Source organism: Coturnix japonica, chromosome 3 (assembly GCF_054131305.1).
Source record: "Coturnix japonica strain WE chromosome 3, WE-NBRP24, whole genome shotgun sequence".
NCBI lineage: Eukaryota > Metazoa > Chordata > Aves > Galliformes > Phasianidae > Coturnix > Coturnix japonica.
The window spans coordinates 75,459,205-75,483,997 of record NC_140665.1 but is presented as its reverse complement, the minus strand read 5'-3'; the positions used below and the strand labels follow the sequence as shown (position 1 = coordinate 75,483,997).

Below are 24,793 nucleotides of genomic sequence, written 5' to 3'. Positions count from 1 at the left end.
CATGACACGTTTGCATCTAGGATTGTATAGCAATATTTAGCTGTAACACATCAGGCAGATATTCATATTCTGACACAAATTCTGATGGTTACGAGACCTTTTACCAACATACAGCACTGTTATCTTTCAGCCTCTGAGCCAGATTCCAGATTTAAAGTCATCAAAATAAAATGCATCACATATGTACACAGTAACAACGTACTAGAGCTCTCCTCAGAAATTCTGTGACAAGTGAGACCAGACGTACAAGTGAATGTCACCTAAGAAATGTGGGGGTTAGCTCATTAGGGAGGTAACTCAGCATTGGTGAGGTACTGTGTTCAGTTTTGGGCACCTCAGTACAGAAAGGACATGGAGGTGCTGGAGCAGGTCCAGAGAAGGGCAACAAGGCTTGTGAAGGGCTTGGAGAATATGTCACAGAATCACAGAATGACCCGGGTTGGAAGGGACCTCAAGGATCATGTAGTTCCAACCCCCCTGCCTGGCAGGGCCACGAAACATACACCTTTACTAGATCAGGTTGCCCAGGGCCCCGTCCAACCTGGTCTTGAACACCTCCAAGGACGGGGCATCCACAACCTCCCTGGGCAGCCTGTTCCAGGGCCTAACCACTCTCCTAGTGAAGAACTTCCCCCTAACATCCAACCTAAATCTTCCCTCTTTTAACTTAAAACCATTTCCCCGTGTCCTGCTATTGTCAGCCCTTTCAAAGAGTTTACTCCCCTCCTGGGAGTAAGTTCCCTTCAGGTATTGAAAGGCTGCAATGAGGTCACCCCGCAACCTTCTCTTCTCCAGGCTGAACAAACCCAACTCCCTCAGCCTGTCCTCGTAGGGGAGGTGCTCCAGCCCCCTGATCATCTTCGTGGCCCTCCTCTGGACCCTTTCCAAAATCTCCATGTCTTTCTTGTACTGAGGGCTCCACACCTGGACACAGTACTCCAGATGGGGCCTCACAAGAGCAGAGTAGAGAGGGACAATCACCTCCCTATCCCTGCTGACCACCCCTCTCCTGATGGAGCCCAGGATCCCATTTGCTTTCCGGAAGCAAAAGTCACTGACACTTCTTAAGGCAGATGTGATATTAACAATGGGAAAGGCGATTTGTACAGAATCTCTCTAATGACAGGACATGAAGTATATACTGCATCAAGAAGATCAATAAGGAAAAAAAATGTCCTGTGAGAGGAGACTGAGGGAACTGGGGCTGTTTAGTCAGGGGAAGAGGAGGCTGAGGGAAGACATTATTTCTCTCGCGAGAGCGGTGGCGTTGGGGCGTCACGTCCGTCGCCGCCCATATTGCCTCGGGCGCGTTGGTTTCTATGGTGCCGCCAGGGGCCGGCCTGGATGGCGCTGCCCGCGCCGCCTCCTGCGCGCGTCTTCGCCGAGCTCTGCCCCGTTCCAGCTCCAGCCTCAGCCCCAGCTCCGCTCCCGGCTGGTGGTAGCGGTGTTGGCGGCGGCCTCCCGGCTCCGTCCGGCCGGGAAGTTCACGTGAGCGGCAGCGCGGAGCTGAGCGCCGTCCCGGACCGTGCGCGGGTGTCGGTGCGGCTGGGCAGCCGGAAAGGAGCTGCCGTTGCGGCGCGGAGCAGCGTGTCCCGCAGGGTGGAGTACATCGCACAGAGCGCACGGCAGCGCGGCGTACCGGTGAGTGGAGACTGATGGCAACTGATGGCAACTGGGAGGAGTTCAGCCAGAAACAGGGGGGTTATGGGCTGAGTGTCTCTGATTTCTCTCGTGTGAGCTAATAGCATCTTAGTCTGGTGGGTTGTCAGACCACGGGGTGTTTTCACCCTGTATGCAACCAAATAGTGCTTCAACCTGGGCAAACAAATCATAAAAGATAGTTGCAGATGCCCACCCTGCAGTGGATTGAATGCCTGAGTGCTGCTTTTGATCACGTCTGATAGAAACAGGATTGTGTGGAGCAATCATGGCCAGGCTGGATGTGGCTCTGGGCAGCCTGGTCTGGTGGCTGGTGACCCTGCACACAGCAGGTGGGTTGAAACTGGATGATCATTGTGGTCCTTTTCAACCCAGGCCATTCTATGATTCTATGTCTGATGGCATGTGAAAGGAGTGAACCATGCAAAGTGAGTGCGAGTGCTTTTGGGGTGCTGTGCACACTCCTGCAAGCCAGAGAAAATAAGTGTAAACTGGTTTTACACTGAGAGCTGAGCAGTCTGTGAGTTGTTACAGTAATTTCTCAGGACTCTGTTGCTATTTCAGAGATAGCACATGTTGAAGGATGGAAGTGTTCCTTCTCTCTGCTGACTAGAGAGACTGACATGTTGCAGAAGTTCTGGGCTTCTCAGTGTTAGCAACGTGTTAACTCCAAAGAACAACAAGTTGTGTTTCTTGATGTATTTTTTTCAAGGGTGGTTCCCTATGGTGTCATTTTTTATTGCTTTGTTCTACCCAATTTTCAGTCCCTAATGCTGGAGCAATCATTTGCCTTTTCTGTTGACTAACAACTGCTGGCAGTTTGTACTTAACGTTTCCTAACATCCCTTGTTAACAGCATTCTAGACTCTTCACATTCTCCATATGGCTCTATTTCTTCCAAGGTCATAGGAGGCCTCTTTAGAACTAATAGGTCAGACTATATGTTTACTTGTTTATTTATTAACCCACGGATCCATTTCCTTAACCCTTTGTACTGCTGTGTTAAGAAGCCTGTGAGATCAGGAGTGTGTAACCTCTGCAGCAGCAGGAGCTTGTGTTAGCAGCTCATCATGATGCCTGGGGCTGCACCTAATTTCCATGTATATTTACAAAGGAATTTAATCAGAAGTAGGCGCACGTAGTAGCATTTATTTATAGAGCGCTATAAGGATATACTCCAGAGCACAGAACCTGCTGCAGGGAAAGGAGAGTCAGTAGGGAAACCAACCTCTTGCTGAGCCCAGCTGTTTAAAAGTAACATTTTCCCCTTTCTGTCAAAGCGTACTGTTTAATATTCACATCTAGGAATATACCTGGGGAGTGGAGTGTGAGGATGACACCCATTTTCTTTAATTACTGCATCTAACAATTGTCATTGGCCATCTTGTTTAAAAACAGCAGTGCTGGTACTTGTGCCGGTTATCTGAGGCTTTGGAGTGAGTGTTATTTAACAAAACAAACCATTTACAAACAGGATCCCGCAGGCTCTGGTTTGGGATTTGTCCATGCTGGGGTTGCATCCTTGGATATACACTCAACATTCTCCATATTTGGAGCCCGTTATTCAGGAATCACAGTCATGGATGCACATCTATTACGTCAATGGAGAAAAATAATTGAACTTTTGCTCACTTATGTACAGTTTACCAGTTTCAATGAATCCTTGATTAAGAGATATAGAAACCTCCATAAGACATCAGGTTTTTAAGACTACCATGTATTTTAAGAAGTATCCTCAAAATATCCTGATGTGTTCTTGGAGGAAACAATTGCAGAAGTCTGGGACACCTGGAGCATTGAAAGTGTAATTTTTCCTAGAGCACAGTGAAAACTGTTTTTCCCTTGTGGCTATTGGTCAAATGAATAGAGTTTTGCAGCCAAAATATAAACAGTAGATGTAAGCAGTATGAATAGATAGATAGGTAGATAGATTAGATAGATAGATAGATAGATAGATAGATAGATAGATAGATAGATAGATAGATAGATAAAAAAGCCTTTTGCTTTTGATGTCGTCAAAACCCATATTCCAGCTTAAAATTCTGTGATCACCAACCTGTCTGTTCTGTTTCCTCGTCTGAAGATAGAACACCCCACTGAAAGGGGAACAAAATGTCTAACAGAAGATGTATCGCAAGAGGCCGCATTGTTATGACTTCAGCAATTATGTCTTCCATTTATCTCCAGGAGCTCATGCAGCTACTGTCAAATCGGGTGGGATAAAACGTAGCTGTGAGGGAAATGTTACAATAGATGGCACACGAGGATCTTTCCCTCCCGATCGCATTGATCTTGCACTCGTGCCTAGAACCACACGATGGCACTGCCCTTAAACATACAGCAATGGGGTGAGTGCAAGACTGAAACACAAACAAAAGATACAGGAGATGAATCCCTTTTGAGAGAAATAACTTTTTAAACAGGAATAAAGAATGGGGTGGGAAAAAAAATGCATTTTTTCTGTTTACTCTCAAGTTTTATTGCAGTATGGTTATTCCTATAGAATAGGAGTTATTCCTGTAGGACATGTTTATTCCTATAAGAGAGCTTTCCTGTAGGATTTAAATTGAGTCTGCTAAAAGTGGAAAGATTTCATTCATACCCATTTCATGAATAAAAGGAGTAATTCATTCTCTGTTCATTGCAAGGGAGTTGGACTAAATGACCTTTAAAGGTCCCTTCCAACTCTAAGGACTCTGTGATTCTGTGTTCCTTTACTGAACCACAGCTGCAATTACCTCAAACCTATGACTATAAAAAAAGGGGAAATACGGTTCCTAGGAATTCACTGTGCCTTGCCCTTGCCATAAGAGATTTTCCCAAAACAAAGATGGTCATGCTTGTATTTCAGTACTGCTTATCAGTCATAGCATTGAAAGAATTAGTTTCTTGAACACGCTGTGCAGTGGCAATTATGGTTCTTGCTTCCATTCTATATTTTAAAAGGAAAGTGCTCCTCACAATTAATATTATTTCTAAAAAAATTATACGTGTTACTCAATAGAAGTGAATACTCAAGTCCTGTGTAGGAAATATTCTGACACAGAGCATCTTCTGAAATGTGTTGGCCCTGAAAGCGACTATTATGTGTTCCGATGGAATTAGGATTAATAATAACAGCTTTGTCAGTAATTTTGGAGGCTTAGTGTCTGCTTCTTTACAGTTCATGACTATTAAATTCACATTTGTATTCACAATTAAAATGTAAACTGCTTTTTGTTGCACTTTTACAGTGAACTGCTCACCCAAACTGTTTACCAAAGAAGACAGTGGGTGAAAGCTGGTCAAGTATTCAGATGTAGCCAGGGTTACTCTGTATCTGAGTTTAATATCTTACTGATAAGGTATTTCTAGTGCTTTGTGCAGACATTATGTTGAATAATATAGCTGCTATTACTGCAGAATGTCAGATTGGAATAGCCTCTGTGAAGGGTTTCCTTCCTGCTCAATAACCGCTGATTAGGCATTGTTTAAATCGTCTTGCCATGAGCTGCTGTGGATGAAATATCTGAACATCTGAAGAGTATTTTCCATCCGCCAGCTTTCTGAAAACAGCTGAAATCTCCTTGTTTTTTGTATCAGGTGGATTGACAGTTACATGCTGATACACAGAACAAACAGTTGCTTTCAAGACCTCATTCAGGTGGATAGCAGCAGAATTAACCTATAGTGCTGCTGTGTAATTTACTTTAAATAACATCAAGAAATCTTTAACATCCAGCTTTAACTGAAGAGATTTGCATGGAAAATTCCCAACTTCTGTTGCTAGGTTATAAGTAATAAGCCAAAACCATTCAGCATACATATGTTTCCAACAGACCCTTCATTTCTGTATCTTGAATTATATTATTGTGTCTTGTTTTAGGAAGAAAATATGACCATAACAGAGGATTTTAGCAGAGTAGAGGACACTTACCAGATGGAAGCAGAGGTATGTATTCATCCTAACAAAACAATGCAGCCTCATAATGAGGAGTAGGTATTCTCTGCAGGAAAACCAGTGTAGTCCAAAGAATCTAAGGAAGGACTGCATTTTAAAAGCAGCATTTGGTTGCAGTCTTCTGTTGTATACAAAACTTCTGCTACTGTAACACAGGAAGGATTCTTTTCTTCTCGGATTAATATGTGCTGTGATGCTACAGAAGGGACTGCTTAGTCCTAGGACTCCAGGGCTCTTGTCCTGTGGTGGTGCGAGCAAAGCTTTTGCTCTCTCCTCCATCCCTGGATGTTCTTGCCCTCCTTTCACAGGGAGTTTTACTTAGGTGGTGAGGTAATGGGTTGGTTTAGAAAGCTGCTCCAATTAAAAACTAATCCAAGAAGAAAAAAAAAATAGATTATTTTTTCAATATTTTAGCTCTGTGAACTGGAGGCAGTGAAAGAATGAATGGGGGACAACAGTAGCACTGCATCCCTAATCTAGGCTTATTTAAGCCGCAGCTGAACATCTCCTGGTCTTTAGTCTGCTCTATGTGACTGCCATCAGCCTGCTGCTAGTAAAGCAAAGCTAATTGTTTCCTAGGTAATTTGCTTTGAATTCTGCAGGTAAAAAGTGCTGAGTGAAAGTCAAGTGTTATGGGAATAATCCCATTTACTTCAGAATCAGCTCAAGGGGGTGTATTTTTGCACATTCATACTGTTGGGAGAAGTAAATGCTACGCTGAAAGTATTCCCTAAGGGAGATTATGTAGTCTGTGAATCTTTTCAGCTTTTATCCATTCAGTCACTACAAAGCAACTTTACTGGTTCTTACAAAGTAAACATAGAAGTCCACAATAAAATGGTAGCAGTGTAATAGAGCTGCTGTTCACCATCTCATTAAAACAGAGTTTAGCCTCTTCAGTCTTCTTGTTTAAGGTATATTCTCCTAACAACAACAAATATGCAAATAATTGAGTGTTTGGAGAACAAAACTTGAATTTTGGAAGTGAGTCCTTGGCTGTGTAAAGTGATGTTGTCAGTGTCATCTACTGAATGGCTTTAATTTCCTAGTTAGCTTACAGCTTGCATGAAATCTTCAATTACAGAGTCTTTTAGATAATGTATAGCTTAAAATTAATAAAACTATATCTACTTATTGTTTGGGCTGCACTTTATTACCAGCAAACCGAGGCCTACAACTTCAGCCTTATGTGGTATCTTAACCAATCACTGTCCTTCCCCTTCCATTAATTTTCAGTCCAAAAAGATTGTAAGCAGAAAGCAAATCACATGGATTGAGTATTCAGTCAGCTTGGACCAACTGTAACTATACTGAAGTTTTATGGTTGCACAGTGCCTGGGAACCAGAGCATTAGAATCTGCTTACCCGCAGTGCTGCTGCTGGCTACTCTGCATGCTTAAGTAGCAGTGTTGTGGCTCCTGATGCAGAGATTCGTTTCTCTTTGCCTCTCCCTTTCTGTAAGCACTTCTTTTGTTAGTGCAGCTTCATAAACTGTTGAAGCTCCATTGACCAGCGTGCTGTACTACTTCAGCAATATAAATGAGTTGAAAATTAAATAACATTTCTTTCTGTACTAAGGAGTTTGCCATTGTGTTTGTTATACATCAAATCACAGAAATCATGCACTGTTTCATTCTGTGAATTCTACCATTTGTCTACTGTAAGAATTTTCAGGAAGCTTAAGAAATACCCAGACAAATAACTATTTTAAGGTATAATTAAGATACACTTTTAACTGCAGCTCTAATTCATCCTTTAGCAAAGGAAAATGTGCAGAAGAACAAAGTTTTACAAGATCACAAAGCTTTATGATATCTTAATCATAATAGTTCATTTCATGCATGCTGATCAAATGGGATGAAGATTAGGTAGTTCCTGTACACATCTTAATATACCTGCCTTTTCATAAAGGCAAGTATGCACTTTACTGTGTTCAGTTTTGGGCTCCTCACTACAAGAAAGACATTGAGGCCCTGGAACATGTTTAGAGAAGGGCAACAAAACTTGTGAGGGGCCTGGAGCACAAGTCTTATGAGGAGCGGCTCAGGGAGCTGGGTTTGTTTAGCCTGGAGAAGAGGAGGCTCAGGAGAGACCTCATTGCACTCCACAACTTCCTGAAGGGAGGTTGTGATGAGGAGGGGCTTGGCCTCTTCTCCCAGGCAACAAACAGGACCTGAGGAAATGGCCACAAGATTTGTATCAGATGAGGTTTAGACTGGACATAAGAAGGGACTTAAGAAGGCGTAAGTAGTCTAAGTGAAAAATATGAAAGAACAAAATTCAGTATTTCTCAGTGTTTTTTCTGCTTCCAATTGTACCTGATTACACGCTGCTTTATTAACAATAAATTTCCTGAGTGCCCAAAGCCACCCCAGACTTATCTCTTACTTAAGGCCCACCATTCTCTTGCTTGATCATTCTTCTGTCTCATGCCCTTGAGGAAAGTAATCTTGTAAATGTTGATAGCAATCTGGAAGACACTATGTCAGTCCTCATAGTGAGCCTATATCATAGTGAGACCAAGTTCCACAAGATGCAATTAGAACCATTTTCTCTGAAAGCAGCACAAGAAAATACCTGAGTATGGCAAGAGCTCTCACTGAAGAAAGAAACCTGGCTTTAGTCTCATCTTTGGTCTTAGTTCAGGTTGGTGCTGCACCTTCCAAAAGTGATCCAGCTGCCACTTTATGGATGAAGGGTGTATAAATCAAATGAATGTGCAGACTTGGTTCACAGTGGACATGATTTGTCGTCATAGGTGTAGTTGCCCTGTCACTTGATCTTGGCCAGTTTTTAAGGCCCTAAGCTGAGCTGTGGCTCAGTTTTGTGAAGACTGAGCCAGTACAGAGATTCAAGCCAGGATAAGGTGCATGTACACTGAGATAGGCTAACAAGAGCAACAGAAGTATTGCATTAATTGCTTTGTGATAATTGTCGGTATCCATTTTTTACCTTACCCTGCAGATGAAGTAGCCCTTTCTCACTGAAAGATTCAACTCACTTAGATGGTCTTTACCAGCAGGTAAATGTGTGGCATGCCCACAGGAAGTTACTGCAGTGCAGCTGTGGTGCAGTAGATTGGATTTCCATAGCTATGCCTTTACTGCATGGATTGCATTGAGAATATGTTCTGTACTTCACATGGGGCAGCAGTGGAATTTCCTGTTCAGCAACTTTCTTTTTTCCCAACCTGCTGAAGCTTTATTGCTGTCCAAAAAGAAGTGGAAGAGTCAGGGATAAGAGGTGTTGACCCTGACTCGGTGGTCAGAGCAGTGTGCTGAGAGGTGAAGATGAGGATTTGGTCCTAAAGAGAGATTTTGAGAGCTGGGATTTCTGCTTGCTGAACGCTTTGGCAGCTGGGCATCATTACTTCAATGCTCACAACTGCTCTGCTGCAGGGAAGGCTGTAGGGCTCTGAATCCAGACTGATAGCAATGCCTGTTTAGTAGCACTTGGGAAAACACTTTAATTCCTTATATATCTATTTTTAATGCTTCTTATTGCCAAAGCTACAGGCAGCTAAATATTTAAATTGTATTTATTTAATCCAAGACTGAAGTGCCACGGTCTTTTTAGCCTCTGTAATGAATCCGTTCACCCATCACAATGTTTTGAGCCCACTGCAAACTAGACTGGACTAAGTTTATTTTCTTCTCATAGTTTAGATTTCTTGAACGTAATGCGTGAAATTAAAATGTAATTTTCCTTCATGCACAATGTTTTCCACATCATTTTGCTTGGGCTTCTGCATAATTAACATCCAGTAATCTGAGTTTAAATTTAAAAGAGCTAAGATGCATCTAATCATGTGTCCCAAATAGCACACGTTCATTTTTCACATTGTCTGCATAGCACGAATGCCATGATTCCTCCCAAAAGAGAATTTTCTTAGTCCTCAATTTTTAATCATTTTATGAGTTTCTTTCTGTTTCAAAACAGCTCATTGTCTGTATGGGTATGTAAGTGTTCCAACTCAGTAAATGTTTGTGTTATAACACGGGATTAGCACGTTTAGTTAGTTCGTAGCTATCTGTCTTCATGCCGACTTAATTAGAAGTGTTGAATCCTTGGAGAAAACATAACAAAAAGTACCTGTCTGATGTCTGTGTTCACTCCCAGGTGTGCATTATATTCACTGATTTTGGAAAAATGCAGAATGTTTGCAATCTACTCATTGAAAAGTTAGGGGCTTCTGTTACCATCAGCCCACCTCATTTCTACCACACGACAGAAGCCATAGACAACCTTCGGTAAGTTTTCTCTTGTGCCGCAAATTTTACAGCCTCAGATAATATTTCATATTCATACTTAATTTCTACAGTTCGTAATGGGGGGAAATAGTTTCCTTCATACATATGAAAATTTATGTTTCAGATTTTAGCATTTGGTCTAAATATAACTTAATGCTTTTCAGCTTGGGAGGATGAATCTTGTTCTTTTCTACAGTCCCCCTGTGCAAAGGCAGAATGTAATAAATGTTTTCTCACTGATTTCCATTGGGAACATAATATTAGGTCAGCACGATTTGACTTTTTTTACATCAGTGTTTGTAATCTGAATTTATTCGTGAAGGTACGAATATGTGACCAGATGCTGATAATTCTAAGTACCCTTACCAATTCCCAGTGCTTTCAGCTACTGACGTGCTCTGACGTGAGCCATGTGCAGTGCTTGCTTAGCATCAAAACATGCTCCTTGCTTCTAATCTTGCTATTCTAGGTCCAAGAAATGAACTCAGCTTGCTGCTGCGAGCACGTCTAGAGATGTCAGTACTGTATCTCAAAAGTGTCTGTACAAGAGTCCAGAAATCAGGCCAGTGATTTAAATAGATGCTGGTATGACTCACAGCTGGGCCACTCAAGTGTTTGGAGCAGGGGTTGGATGCTTGCTGTGCCCCACATGCCACTAATGCCTGCAGCATATATTATAGGTGTTTGAAATGCTTGATTATAGCTGATGAGGAGGCTGACATTTTCTCCTTACACTTTCCCCTCAAACTTAAAAGCTACCATCCAGAAGCTGTGGGAAGGTGACGTTCCTTACACCTATGCAGGTACAAGAACTTACAAACTTGAAAAAGGTGTATGGAAGGAATACTCGTACAAGTTGACTTTGCTTATTATCATGCTGCTTTTTCTACCTCTCAGCCGTAGAGTGTGTGTTGCTGCTGTTGGAAACACACGGCAGAAAGCTCAAGAAGTGTGTCGGCTGTTTGGCCAGTCATTGGGAAGACCTTTATTAATAAAAGAAGAAGAAACGAAAGAATGGGGAGGCCACATAGACAGTCATCTATCTAACTCCCCAGATTCACTGACACTGCAGGAAAGAATCCAGAATGCTACAGCTCATGCATCTTGTAGAGTCTTTGCTGTGTTTGAGATAAAGGGAAAAGAAAACAGAAGAAACAAGTTGCTCTAACATTTTTCAAATCGTATTTACTTTCTTAATAAATTTTTATGCTTTCTTAATAAATATAAAGCTTAAATGTTTCATCTTTTTCTCTGGTCTGCAACCTACCAGTTGTTCACTTCTGATGAAATGAATCTTTCAACATAAAACACCCCTAGGAATGCTTTATTTCATCATACAAAAGAAAAAAAAAAAAAGACATGCTTTAGTTTTATCTTGGTGTCTATTTGCTCGAGTTTAAAAAGGAAGTAATGTTGTCCAGATGTATGTTGTATGTACAGATACTTGAATGCTTCAGTCATGAGGATAGATGTCTCTCAACCATGGCCGCAAAATATACTTTGATCCATCATATCCACTGAAATAGACTTGAACATCAGGGTGGTGAACCTGAGAAAATAATTCAAGTTGAATTAGCAGCAGAATTAGCAGGAAATACGAAGGGATACTTGGATGATTTAAGTTACCCGTTAGCTTTTTGAAAACTCTGATTATCCTAAATTCATAATGTACACAGATACGCTTCCAGAGGGATTTTCCACACACTTTAATACAGATCATGCCATCAGAATGGTGGCTTTCAAAGACCATCAAGGGCTCTACAAACTAACAAATTTCCTGAGGTATCACTTGCTAGATCTAACTGGGTTTGATTTTCTAACACAACACTGTTTCTAATTGAAGTGGTTTCCATTCAGTTGTTACCGGTACAGCTTCTTGTTATTTTTTTGGCTGGATCAGTTATCTAATCCAAATAGTCTGGCAGCAGGAACACGAGAGCATTCAGGGAAGAGGTGAAGACACATCAAGTTGATGATCTTTCACAAAATCATAGACTGACTTAGATTGGAAGGGACCTTAAAGATCACTTAGTTCCAGCCCTCCCCACCACAGTCAGGGTTGCCTCCCAATAAATCAGGCTGCCCAGGACTCATCCAGTTGATGTACCACAGTGTCTAATTCAAAGATGCAAGTCCAGAAATGGCAATCGAAGGTAAGTGTTTTCTTATGATCCAGAAAGCCAGCCGGTTAAAACTGACAGCTGGAAAATGGTTAGGGCAAATTTAAACATTTTCTTGTTATTTTCTACTTTTTAGGAAATAATTCTGCCCATTAGGTTGTGAGGGCAACCTGTAAGACTCAGAGTGGTCAGAACCCAATTTGAAACACCAATGACAGTTACCTGCAGCAACATAGCTCCTACTCCTGGGTTCAGGCATGTTAATTGTTTTGTATTACTGGCTAACGCAGTTTTTTTTTTACTAGTCTCCGACTAGTTTAAGGATCAGGTGCATCTTTTATAAGCTAGAATACCAAGACTGCAGTATACAAAATGGAATTGTAGGCTAGCAGAGTCTTGCAGTTAAAGAAGGGAGACGTTATTCAGTCTAGGCAGCTACTAAGCAGGCACTTTTTGAAATGCAGATTCTTCAGGGTTGAATTGAGAAACGGATGTACTTTGGCGAGATTCAGTAGAAAGGAATTAAACGACTTGTCCAACATTGACGGGTCAGTGAAATTCTAAAACAAGGGGGTAACAAACAAGAGGGTAGCAAACAAGTTGCAACTAAATAGAAATAAATGCTACCTGTAATCCCACAGTGATTGTTAACTCTTCCTCAGAAACATAAGCGGTAGATTTGCCAAATCCAGTTGCGTTGTTAATAAGAACTCGATAGTGAGGAGTATCTTTTACATCCTGTTCAAACAGAAGGAAAATAAAGAGCCTCAAGAAGCGATGGTGACTAAAGTTACATTATATAATCCATTAACTTTCACTAGACTTACAGAACCAAAAACCACTCAATATATACATATGGCAAGCTTACGTTTTGTGATCACGCCAACATCAATTTGGAAAACTAAATATAAAACAATCAAAATGCAGCGTGGTTCTTCTTGGCAATTATATATGTATATATAACTTTAAGAGCCAAGATTTTAAGTACCACTTTCTTCCATGCGTCTGTCAAGATATATGACTTAGAATAGTTCTTGGGGCTTGCTTTCTGTGTATGGGTCTCATGGTAATGTTAGCCCTCCTACCTTCATAGCTGTTGACAGAGAGCACCAGAGAGAAAGGGTCAAATTCAGAACGCATCCAACAACATCAGTGTCCAATCATGGATAAAACTACAGCAACTTGGGTATACAGCAATATATAAAAATCCTCTAGCTAAGAAGGAAGTTTTGCTTATAATTATTTCTGTAGTGCCTACAAACCCCAGTCGTTGGCCAGGATTCCGCTGTGCTGACTACTGTCCATAAATGTTCCCACCTAAAGCAACTCACAGTCTAAACACAAAACAGTGATGGATGAATATAGGCAGGTAAATGGAGTTTGTGCGGCAGTTAGTATTGATCCTTGTGACAGGCAATGGCCTCTGCTCAACAATGTGGTAATGGATGCAAGGCAGAAAAAGGATGGGATCAAATCTTGGCTAATATTCAGTGGAGATTTGCAACAAGCAAATAGTTTAGCTTAGTAATAGCTTAATAGTTGCCTCGTAATGGTCAAAAGGCATTTTGCATAGCAGGGGCACAAGACATGAAAAGGTGAGGCCAAGTCAAAAGTAGTATAAACAAAACAAACATAAAACCAAAACACAACACTTAAACCACACTTTCAGTACTGAAATTAAAACCATAATATGAACACAAGGTCACTGCAAGAACAGAAAACTGTAAGGTGCTTAAAATGAATCAGAATGCCTGATGGAAAATACATGGGTGTAGAGTTGGTAACAATACCATTGAGGGGACAAACAGAAGGGGAAAGAGTAAGAATGCAGATGTTTTAGTAGCCAAGGATGAGTAGCAGATGGATAAAATTACAGCAGGGAAGGGACAAAATTAGCTGAATGTCTGCTCCCAGCTGAACATGAATTCTCATCTACAGGCAGTTTCTCATTCTTTCTCATTTTCAGTCCTCTCTGGTTTACCAATGAGTGCCTTCCTGCCACTTAAGCAGCACGGCAGTGGCCAACTCCCAAGTATCCTGCACTGCGTTATCGGGCCAGCACTGTCAACGAACATTTAGCATCTGATTTTCTAATACAACGCAGACTTAGGCTACAGAATTTCAAAAGCTTCAAGAACTCCAATAAAAATTCATTGTTAAACAGATACACATTTCAGCTGCCTCAGAAGCATGGCTTCCTGTCTGAAACTGATTAAACACAAAGACTTGCTTGCATTTCTTAGGTGCAGTTACCAATTATATCTGCTGTAGAAGATCAGGTGAAACTTTTCAACTTCATTTACACGTCATGAGAAATTTGTTCTAACATTACAGGTTGACACTGATATTTTAAATACAACACTGTGTATTGAAACTAATTTTAAGTCAAGAAATGTCAAGCATAACCCCGACCAGCAGAGTTTAACCAATCAGTGCTGCAAAAGCAAAGCTCTACAGTGATGATAGTGCGGAAGAAACAAAGGTATATCTCAGCTGCAGAGCTGATAGGGGAATCAAATATTTGCCATTAGTCTAGCAGGAAGTCTGAACAAGTGTTTGAGATTTTCTTGTTTTTAACCAGAGTTATTCTGTGTCTGTATTCATAAAATAGGAGTTTAATTCGGCCAGACCTGTTTTTCTGGAGGATATTTGTGTTGTAGCCATTCTTCTGGAGCTTCAGCTTTCACATCCCATCCAACAATGACTCCCAAATAACCAAATCTTTTGTGAACTATCACCTGTCCCACACTGAACTGGATAGATTCAGGCTTCGGACTGTGAATGTGAGATGAAGCTAATTTAATAAAGAAAGAAAGTTGGTGAGGAGAAGTATTTTATGAAGCACATTAAACACAGTTGAGTCACCATCCCTGGATGTGTTTAAGAGCCATTTGGATGTGGTGTTCAGAGATAAGATTTAGCAGAGGGTTGTTAGAGTTAGGGTACTATGGTTAGGCTGTGGTTGGACTTGATGATCTTTGAGATCTTTTCCAACCTGAGTAATTCTGTGATTCTATGATTAAGCATTTACACAGACAATTGCATTCTTCTGACTTCTAGTAGTCCTAGTAGTCCAAGAGAGTTGGTTAGATTTATAGGCAAGAGTTAGGAAGGAAACAGGTTGGTTTAGTATTTTTTGTCCCCCCCAGAAGTATTACTGTGATATTTGACAAAGCAGCAATCAATAAGGAAGGTCACTTTCTATTTGTGTGTCTTTGATATTACATACAAGTCTTAAAAGTGTTTTGGAAAGCACAAACACAGGTATGTATTGACAGTTACTGTTCAGCTTCACCTTTATATTCAACATTTTACAGTGCTACACACAATAACTAATTTTGTCATTATTCTTTTTCCATTTTGGGTCATGGAATGTTTCTACTCCATCTGCTGTGGGAAATTTTTTATCAGAGCAGAATAATCAATGGTTTCTTTTTCGTTTTATGAAGTTGATTTAAATGTATTCATTCAAGTCAAGTGAAAGCTATACTGTTATTTCATACATCAATACAACACACACAAATCTATTCAATAGAACAGACACATATGTGGTGTATTGATAACATCTCACAACACAAGGTTGAAAGGCCTCAGATTTTACATGTCCTGTTTTGCTTACTGAATTGTACCGGTGTTTAGAGAGCACAGGGAAAAGAAATACAAGCTAAGTATAGGAATGCACTATAGGAGAACTTGGAACACATCATCACTAGCAAAATCCAAAAGGACTGCAAAGTCTTCCATACCTGCAAAATAAGAATGGTTTTCTGCTTCATTGTAGGCACTTTTAATTTTCTTTTCTCCATGGTACCAGTTCCTAAAATGCAAAATTAATAACCAAACATTCAAACAAGTTAATTAGAAACTGAGTTTTAGGATAATCAGCTTTCTGATTATTACCTTAAGCCCTTGTCTGAATAAAGGAATGCTGCAAAGCCTTTGGCTCAAAATTCCTCATAACTTGAAGCCCAAGCAGAATGAGAATTTTACTTTAACACCACTTCAAAACAAAGGAATTTTTTTTTTCTGAGAGGATAAAAGAATATGAATAGAACTTCCTTGGATACGTAGCTCTGCAGCTGCATTAGAATCTGTATTTCAGAAAAAAAAACATTTACTTTCTCTGGATGAGCCTGATATTATTTGGATTTGATGTCAGCAATGAGCCCCAGCTTAAGGAGATAGTAAATATAGCTTATTTGTGCTAAGCTGAATTTAAAGGCAGGGAACTCAACTTTTTTTGTGGGGGTGCTTGGGGTAGGCTATCAAATATTTCTTCTGCTCAAAATATAGTAGGAGCAATCTATGAAAAAAAATAATCTGGGCAACCCGGCCCATGGCAGACCAGTCCATCCACAGCAGACAGGAACCTGCTGGAGCCAAAGAACTAGTGTTTGTCCTACCTTCCTTTCTCTTCTATGAGCTTCGCCAGCTTTGCTCTTTCAGTCTTCTTCCCTTCACCCTGCCTGGTAGAAAGCAAAAGCAGGTTCCACAACTGTGCAAACTATACAGTTCTTTTTTTCTCTTTTTTTATTAATCTTCGGTTAACTCACAGCTGTTGGAAGGCTTAAGGTTGACAAATACCTTTTATCAGAAGCAGAAAGGGGCAAATAACCTGACTTGCCAGACTGTGTTGTTGAAAACAGCAGTTAGTAAGGAAGGTTTGGAGTGTCACAAATGTCCCCAGATTTTTAGGATAATCATTTTTTTTTTTTTTTTAATGATAAAAAAAAAAAAAAAGCAGAAAACACAAGTTGCTCCTAAAAATATTCAAATAACTGACCGATATTTTAGTGTTTTAAGGTTCTGTCTTTACACACAACTGATACTTTCTGTAAAGCTGCAAAGCAATTTACGGTGAAGCTGAGAACAGCACAGTTTCCGTTTGTGTGCCACTCTGCTAAGCTTTCCTGGGGGTAAAAGTAAGTCTGAATTTTCCACAGTTGTTCTTAGCACCTGAATCACTGTACATGAATCAATTATAAAGCACCTTTAATGTCTAGGCAGCATAGAACCTTTGGTATTTCAACCGCACAAGGGTTACGTATCACAGAGGAGACCTTTAACCTCCCTGCACAAATCCATTCAATAATTGCCTTAAACTGAAGTGGCATATGGGTAAATGGATACAGTCTTATATCTTTCTGGACCACTTCAACTACATGTAACCAATAACCAAGTCTGAATCCTAAACCCACAGATTTCCCATCTGCATTTTCTAGAGCCACCACAGACAGCATAAGACACCCATCTCATCCTTGTAGATCTTATCATGCAAAGGTTAATGCAGTTAATCCAGTGATCTTTGATACAGATTTAAAGCAGCGGATAATACATAGAGAATTACTGCCGTGAATTATGTCCAGCTTCACACGGAGTTCAAATTGCACCTTTGTGTAGAAGACATGCAATGGTTATCTTAAAACTGGTGCAAAGCCACAAATCAGTCTCAACAAGAAAATGAGAACCATTTCCCCTCTGTTACTCATTTCGCCCCTGAAGCATAACCTCCTGTTAAAAATAGGCTGTGTTTGAAAGATGCAGACAGTGCGTAACACCCACCTCGCCTCTGATAGCCACAGCTTCAAACGATCTGCCCACAGGTCCAGGCTCAAGTAAGATTTCGTAAAGCTGCTCCTACAGGAAATTAACCTTCAAAAGTAAAAAAGAAATAACACCACAATGTTTTAAAAACCTTCTACAGGCATTTTATGTTTACAAATATATCAGCATTTACATTTATACACATTCAAACTTGAAGGTTTCGCTTCTGCAGCGAACAGGAAGAAAAAAGCCCATGACAAGGAACAAGTTCTTCTCAAGGTTCATATCTAGACTGCAAATAAATACCCTTTCAATCACCACTTGTGCCAGTAAACCACATGGAAATGTTGGAAAATATCACCTGTCACGGCAAAGCAGCTTTTTTTCTGCAGTCAGGACACAGGAGTTGCTAAATTGCATCAGATTCTGCTGTTTCAACTGTTAGCTGGGAGTACCGGGCACAAGGCATTTTAAAAATGGTGCCCATCACTAAAGGACTGTTAAATAATACCCAAAAGATTCATCGTGAACCTGAACGGTTAGCAGTGGTCTTCAGCTGTGAAATCTCTAAGTGTTTTAAATGGGGATCTTTGCCCCCCCCCCACCCCCCCACCCCTTGGATCTGATGCACTACTGTCCGCCTCATGTTTAACTAAATGTACCTGTGACCCTGTCAATACATAAACTCTTAATTCATGAACAAAATAAGGGCATTTGCCTGACTCTATTGATACAACTGGTACAGCTTCCTTAAGTAATGTGTGATGTGATAATTTCTGTTACTTAAGACTCCATAGTGACTCATACTGTACAAGAAAGCCTGTATTAAGAATAAGTATCAAAAGGTAACAGAACCTTAGAAATAGTCTTACTACTCAAACATTTCATTTCTCATCTTTTAAAAGGGACTTATTCATATAGATTGGAATGTCCAAAAGCAGAATGAGATGCAGCTGTGCAGTCAGGTAGATTATACACAGATTTTTACGTGAAGACAGCAAGAGTTGTCACTCAGACGCTTAAAGTCTCTTTAATACAGCCACATTAAGCCATAACAATATCTTAGGATTGGTGTGACTGTTTTTGTGCAGGAATGGGCAGCGTCCCTCTCAAAGTCTCACTTTCCAGGACAAAGATTCACTGGGAATGTCAAGAGAGCTCTCTAACGAGTAGTATAAGGGAGATGTACCACCTTTTTGTCATTCGGATGCGCTGAGCAGGCTGTGTTCCATACCACTGGGATATGTAATACTGCGCAGGAAGCGCAGCCAGCAGTGCGCAGATCTGCAGGGCTGCAGCTGTGCTGATGTGAAGCATCCCAACAAGAAGATCTTCAAAGACACTTCCCTGCTCTCCTTATCTAGAAAAGAGAAGGGGGGGGGAGGGGAAAAGGAAAAAGAAAAAAAAAAAAAAAGAAAAAGAAAAGAAAAGAAAAGAAAAGAAAGATAAATAAGGCAACATGCAGCTTGCCTAACTGCATAGAGCTTAAAAGTTCCCTGCGGATTGCTTTGTTACTCCACAGGATAATACACAAACTGTACACACAAACGTAAATTAGGTTTCGCTACATTAAATTTGAGAGCGTCTGTAGAAACTAATAGAAGGCTGAAATAGAGTAATTAAGTGCATTAAACACATTTGACTCATCAGATCGATGGCCTCAGAAAAAGCTGTTTAGATGCAGTATTATGTGCAGAATGGAGGGATTTCTTTCCAAGAATGTCTCCTTCAGATCAGAAGCATTACCGCAAGGTAAGAGTAACACAGGTCACAGTCACACCACAGCCTGGAATCACAGAATGCCCTGGATTGGAAGGAACCCCAAGGATCGTGAATCTCCAACCCTTCCACCACAGGCAGCGCCACCAACCTCCCTGTTTAATACTAAACTAGGCTGCCCAGGGCCCCGTCCAACCTGGCCTTGAACACCTCCAGGGATGGGGCATCCACAACCTCTCTCATCAGCCTGTTCCAGCACCTCACCACTCCCATAGTAAAGAGCTTCCCCCTGACATCCAACCTAAATCTTCCTCCCTCAAACCATTTCCCCTTGTCCTGCTGGAAGCACACCGACACCACAGTCACCCCTACACACTGGTTACAGAATGCTGGCGGTCACTGCAATTGAACTGCCCAGCCAGCAGGCAGGGCCCATGACCCCAAAGACCTGTGCACACCCCCAGGTACCTCAGCAGCCGTCAGCACGTGTTTCTGCTTCGCTCCGTCCACCCTGAGGTACAGCCAAGGGCTGCCTCCCACAGCCCCCACCCCACGGGCTCTTCACTCTGTGGCCCGAGAGAGAACAGCACCCCTAACCCTTACCCTGTGAAAGGAGAACAGAAAGAAAGGAAGAGTTGCTTCTTATTCTCACAGCTTCCTTTTGAGTGAATACGCGCTGCTCCCCTGAGCACAGATTTCAGCTGTTTCTTCCGGAAAGGCGAACAAGCCCATTTCCCTGCCACAAACAGAAGCTCGATGGAAGTCCCCTGATTTGAATATTATGCAAAAGACAATCAGGATGTAACACACACTTGTAACACAGTGTGACTGGGACCGCCCTCCTGGCAGCTCCAAGTGCTCTTGAGCGCTCTGAACCACAGCAGGCACAGCGCCTGGCTCTGTCAAGGGTGGATGAATGCATAACTGAAGCCTGAGTGTCCTCCTCACCTCTCAAGACATCCATCAGACTTCACTCTGGCCTCTACCAGGCTGGGTCTGCTTGTGCAGCCACTGAATGTGTCACCTCTTCATCACTGCAGTGAGTAGCATTGATATCTACACTTTCCAAACAAAAACACAACTATAGAAAGCTCTATCATTGTTTTTTCCTGCAGGCATGTGCTACAATTGGCCTCAGTCTCTGCCACAATGCAAAAAATACAAGAACAAAATAATTTGTTGGTACGGGCTGAAAGCTCCTCTGCATTCTATCATGAATGAAATCAGCAACGTATATTATAAATACCAGCCCAACACATGTTAGACAGCTAATGAGTCATTACATCCCTCCTACAGACAGGGAAAAGTCACTGCTGGACCCTTCATGATGGAGTAGCGTCACCTTTTCTGTATATCACACTGCTGGCCAGAACACCTTCCATTGTTGCTGGGGCTGAATGGCATTTTCTTGGGCAACAGTTTTGAGCCCAGGACCCATGAAAACATAGTATCAGGCTTACATTCAGCATCCCAGGGTATGCAGTCAAACAAGGGTAATCCATCTTTCTAGTGCAGAAAATGCTTTGAATTCCTGTGCCTTGTCTATGCAGGCAGCTAAGGAAAAACATGTCAAGATTTGGCTCTGCTTCTTTCACCCCTCCGTAGCTTGTGTTACCCCTCAATGTTCTTCCCTTCCCAGCCTAAGGGCCTCCCCAGAGTCCTTCTTTGCTTTGGGGTCTGCCCACATTACTAAGGCTGTACAGAGATGACCAGAGGCTGGCAACAACTACAATAGCAGCTACAAGGCAGCTTTGTTGGAAAACAAATGATGTGGGAACTCAATGGGTAGTCCTGGGGTTTTGTCTGCTGGTGGATGTCAGCCTATGCAGCATGGAGGTCTGCCCCATTAAAACCTCACATAAATACCGGCCTAGACTGGAAATACAAACCTAACGTGAGGAGAATGCTTTTAAAACAACAGAACAAGTTGTTTCTCAATTAATAAAATATAGCGTAACACACTTCAGTTAGATTAATAAAACCATTATTCTTCAATGCAATTAAAATGATGAGATGTTCAGGTGACTCTTCCTGTTACTTGAATATAGGCCATTTCCTGCCAGACAGCACATTACTCCCTAATGTTGGAAAGGTTATTTGTGCAAGGGAAAAGTCTCTTCATTCTATAGATTGGTATACGTACACATACATACATCTTCCTCTAAGGACCAGGCACATTGGCTCATGCAATGGGACAAATGGGGATCTGTTGGTTTCTGGTAAGAATGAAAAAACACAGCTGTGACCTGATCGGCAGAGCAGCAGGTACTGGGAAAACAACCTAAATCCACACTTCTTTCTTTGTGAGCGATGCGTAATGTGGTGAAAGATCTTTCTTTATTAATCCTCTCCACATCGTGTCTTTATGTGTTCTTGGCAATGGTAGGAGTTGAAGTCAACCCTTTTGTTACCCTGGATTGAATTAGTACTTTTTTCAAGTATTAGAAAGCATTTTTTCCCACCCTTTCTTCCCCCCTGGACAGTAGAAAGCTTGGGAAAAACAATACGAGAAGAGTTTGCCACTTTAGCAATCAAGTCAAACTATGAAATGGGATGGGAGAGGATAAAAATAAAATATGGAGTCAGACTTGTAACGCAGTGACAGCAACACCAGCCTCAGCATTTTGAAGGGCTCCAGATACCAAACCTGTATTACTGTCCCTCTAATCTCACTTCTGCGCTGACCACAGCTCACAGCTGTTACTGCTGGCCACACTTCATAGATGTAACCACGATAGGGACCGAGCAGCAAAACAATGTGCAGTAATGCAGAGCTAAAGCTTTTTTTCTGGTGGAAGACCAAGCTCTGTGAAACAAACCTTTGAAAATCAAGCAAGAGAATCTAAGGTACATTTTCTACACAGGCTTAGCCTAAGTTGTTCTTTGTCTTTTTTGAGCAGCCCCTCCCTTGTTCTTTCCATGTCCTGTTAGCAAAGAAGTCATTTCTAGCACTCTGAAGGCTCTTCTACTGACGTGAGATGCAGGTACCTGGTGACTGAGGTAAACTCTTCAGAGGACAGCAGTGATTAAACATTAAATGACCCATTTTCCCTGAAAACATGGAGCAGCCTGTGCAGTACAGCACGGGTAGATCACCCAGAGATAAATGCCAAATGTCATCTTTCAGCTCCAGGGTTTTCACTATCATCATCTCCATCAAGAACTTCCAGTTTGATGCAGCTGTATTTCACTCAAGTTTAACCTGATACTTACATTTGCATATGACAGCACACAACAGTACCAGCTGTTCCGTAGTTACTTAAACAGGGTCGTCTCCCTTAAAATTGACACCCCTCCTCCCCCGGGGAGGAAGGCATTAGCAGACAGAGCTGCTTCAAGCATGAACCTTCTCAGACTGCATCTTCATTCCTCAAAAAGGAAGATGTTAAAAGCAGGGCAGGGGCAGGAACATCCTTACAAGCAAAGCCAAGTCTCAGCCTCTGCTAAAGCAGGCACTTTGTTTGAGGGGGTACAAAAAGCTGTCAACCAAAACCATGACGAAAACGACCATAAAAAATGGTGCCTTATGGCACGTTTGGCTCCCCATCACTTAGCTGTGTGCCTGAAAACCAGTCCTGGGCTTGGGTGGGAGCAGTTGCAACACTGCTGTGCTGTGATCTCTTTAAGGAAGCAAAATTCCTCACAGGAGTTGTAAAATAAAAATAACAATAATAATTAAAGGAAAAAAAAATCAGGAAAAAAAAAACAAAAAAGAAAATCAATGTCGACATAGAAGGAACCATGGACCAAACACCCAGAAAGCAAATCATAGAATCACTGAATTACCCAGGTTGGAAAAGATCTTGAAGATCATCAAGTCCAGCCACAGCGTAACCAGTACCCTAACTCTAACAGCCCTCCACTAAATCATATCCCTGAGCACCACCAAGGGAAACTGGAATTTTCTGCTCACCTGTGAGTCCTGGAAAAGAGTGTTCCTCAGTGATCTGCACTCCCAGCATCCAGATTCCCTGTCACTACCAGTTCTCTAAGAAAGAGAGAGAGAAGTGGCTGAGCTGGGAGTCAGGGGCACCCAAAGGAGGGCACAAACAGAAACAAAGCTCACCCGAAGCCCCATGCAATTCTTAACACAAATTTTGACGCCGGTACGCAGACCAAAGCATTTTCTTTGAAGAATTCCAAAGTGGAAATCAGGTTTGATAAATGAGCGTATAAGAAGAAAATGCTGCCCTTAAGACAATTTCTTGACAGAGAGCTTGTATGAATTTTCCCAACATTTTCCTAAGTAATTTAACCTCTCGTTTTCCTCATAGCATCACCTATCGGGGGACATTAATATTAATGCACATTTTATAGCCTCAGATTCTTTACGACTATTAGACTGAATAGAAATTTCAGGTTCTGGAATCCCAATCCTTCCCCCAATGTTCTTTTTCTTTTGCCAGAGAAGGACGGCTGTTGTGCATTGAGTTCTCCTGCTCAAAGACCTCCTCCATGCTAAGGTGCCGCCTGGGTAAAAGCATGCACTGCTATGGGATCTGCTGACACAATCACAAATTAAAGAAGTTATTTGTTATTTTTTTTCCCTAAGTAGTTTTATTTCATAAATATAATTAACATAAAACCTTGGCAAAGAGGAAGCTTTTGACAGCTGTATTCCCATTTTTAGCAGTTGATGGCAGCTTGCCCCAACCTCCTCAGTACTAAAGAGTATTCAGATTAAGATCTGTAAAACGGGGTAAAAATAATCCCATTGCATTTCTCTACTGTGGGATGTAAATCAAGGAATTCTAGTGGTTTAGCCACATTCTATACCAGCTTCGCATCTTATGTTAAAGTCAAATATCCTCGTTCAAAACACAAAATCAAAGACCTTGGAATAAATCACACATTAGCAGATTAGACCGTACGGTGCTTTGAACACTAACCAGTATTGACTTTGAGCTTGGTACCTTCAGGAACCAAACACGACCCTGCAGAAAGGTGATGCTGGATGAAGCAATTACCCACTTCTGCTTTTGTTTCTTCTGCCTCTGGTTTGTTTTTTTTTCAGTGATGTACCTGAAAGATAGGTGCATCAGATAGGACCAAGGTTAGGTAAAATCCCCCCGTTTCTATAATAGCAAAAGGAAGCATGGATTAGAAACAGCCCTCCACAGTTCTCTATATTGGCTTCCCTTCAGCCAACACAAAGATTTCAGAGTATGAGAGAGGATCCATTAATCCTTACTATGCCCCTGTCAGAGTAAATAAAGCCTGTTGTGCAGAGATCTAGCACACAGGATGCCAGTGAGACAGAAAAACAGCTGGGGACTCTGGGCTTTGAGTTTCCTGTCCACTGTAGTAAAACTCATACAGATTATTTTTCCTGCTAATTTTAAACAGAAAGTCAATTATACGCTATTTGAATTCCAACCACCTTCCACGTTTCTTGCAGCATTTAGCTGTCTGACACTTCTTTTATTTCCACACATGCTTCAAATAGAAACATCGATCAATTTTTACAGCCATTACACTTTGCTTATTTGTCTTTGAGGAAAAATGACAAACCTGCTCTTTTGTAAGTGTGTATTGATTGCCAGAGCAAGAAAGAACAAGGG

The 24,793-nt window shown here is 41.5% G+C and overlaps 2 protein-coding genes across 8 annotated transcripts; one reads left to right on the top strand and one right to left on the bottom strand.

Moving 5' to 3' along the window:
* Positions 1-1,303: 1,303 nt before the first annotated feature.
* Positions 1,304-11,071, top strand: IRAK1BP1 (interleukin 1 receptor associated kinase 1 binding protein 1). 3 transcript variants are annotated; one of them, XR_014944196.1, is made up of 5 exons: positions 1,304-1,641; positions 5,525-5,590; positions 8,564-8,621; positions 9,719-9,849; positions 10,747-11,071. XR_014944196.1 is itself a non-coding variant. In XM_085541962.1 (5 exons), the coding sequence occupies exons 1-4, from the start codon at positions 1,345-1,347 to the stop codon at positions 10,630-10,632; spliced, it is 522 nt and encodes a 173-aa protein (XP_085398088.1). In that variant the 5' UTR covers positions 1,304-1,344; the 3' UTR covers positions 10,633-10,652; positions 10,747-11,071. The 3 variants fall into 3 exon arrangements, 2 of the variants coding, with proteins under 2 accessions (XP_085398088.1, XP_015714514.2); XM_085541962.1 differs by lacking the exon at positions 8,564-8,621 and adding an exon at positions 10,605-10,652; XM_015859028.3 differs by lacking the exon at positions 8,564-8,621.
* On the bottom strand, positions 11,015-24,256 carry LOC107312018 (F-box only protein 21-like). Of its 5 annotated transcripts, XM_085541963.1 has the most exons (9): positions 24,122-24,256; positions 23,146-23,220; positions 18,706-18,873; positions 17,532-17,621; positions 16,373-16,435; positions 15,716-15,786; positions 14,600-14,763; positions 12,597-12,707; positions 11,015-11,398 (listed from the first exon to the last, which is right to left on the bottom strand). In XM_085541963.1, the coding sequence occupies exons 3-9, from the start codon at positions 18,828-18,830 to the stop codon at positions 11,303-11,305; spliced, it is 720 nt and encodes a 239-aa protein (XP_085398089.1). In that variant the 5' UTR covers positions 18,831-18,873; positions 23,146-23,220; positions 24,122-24,256; the 3' UTR covers positions 11,015-11,302. The 5 variants fall into 5 exon arrangements, 4 of the variants coding, with proteins under 4 accessions (XP_085398089.1, XP_032299626.2, XP_015714515.2 ...); XM_032443735.2 differs by lacking the exons at positions 23,146-23,220; positions 24,122-24,256 and adding an exon at positions 19,836-20,058; XM_015859029.3 differs by lacking the exons at positions 23,146-23,220; positions 24,122-24,256 and adding an exon at positions 19,701-19,888.
* Between the last annotated feature and the right edge of the window lie 537 nt (positions 24,257-24,793).

Coding starts and splice junctions, on each gene's coding strand:
- IRAK1BP1 (XM_015859028.3), top strand. CDS start 1,345: ATGGCGCTGCCCGCGCCGCCTCCTGCGCGCGTCTTCGCCGAGCTCTGC. Junction 1,642..5,524: donor CACGGCAGCGCGGCGTACCG/GTGAGTGGAGAC, acceptor GTCTTGTTTTAG/GAAGAAAATATGACCATAAC. Junction 9,850..10,746: donor GAAGCCATAGACAACCTTCG/GTAAGTTTTCTC, acceptor TCTACCTCTCAG/CCGTAGAGTGTGTGTTGCTG.
- LOC107312018 (XM_085541963.1), bottom strand. CDS start 18,830: ATGCTTCACATCAGCACAGCTGCAGCCCTGCAGATCTGCGCACTGCTG. Junction 16,436..17,531: donor CTGTGGCTATCAGAGGCGAG/GTGGGTGTTACG, acceptor GCTTTCTACCAG/GCAGGGTGAAGGGAAGAAGA. Junction 14,764..15,715: donor AAACCATTCTTATTTTGCAG/GTATGGAAGACT, acceptor TTATTAAATTAG/CTTCATCTCACATTCACAGT.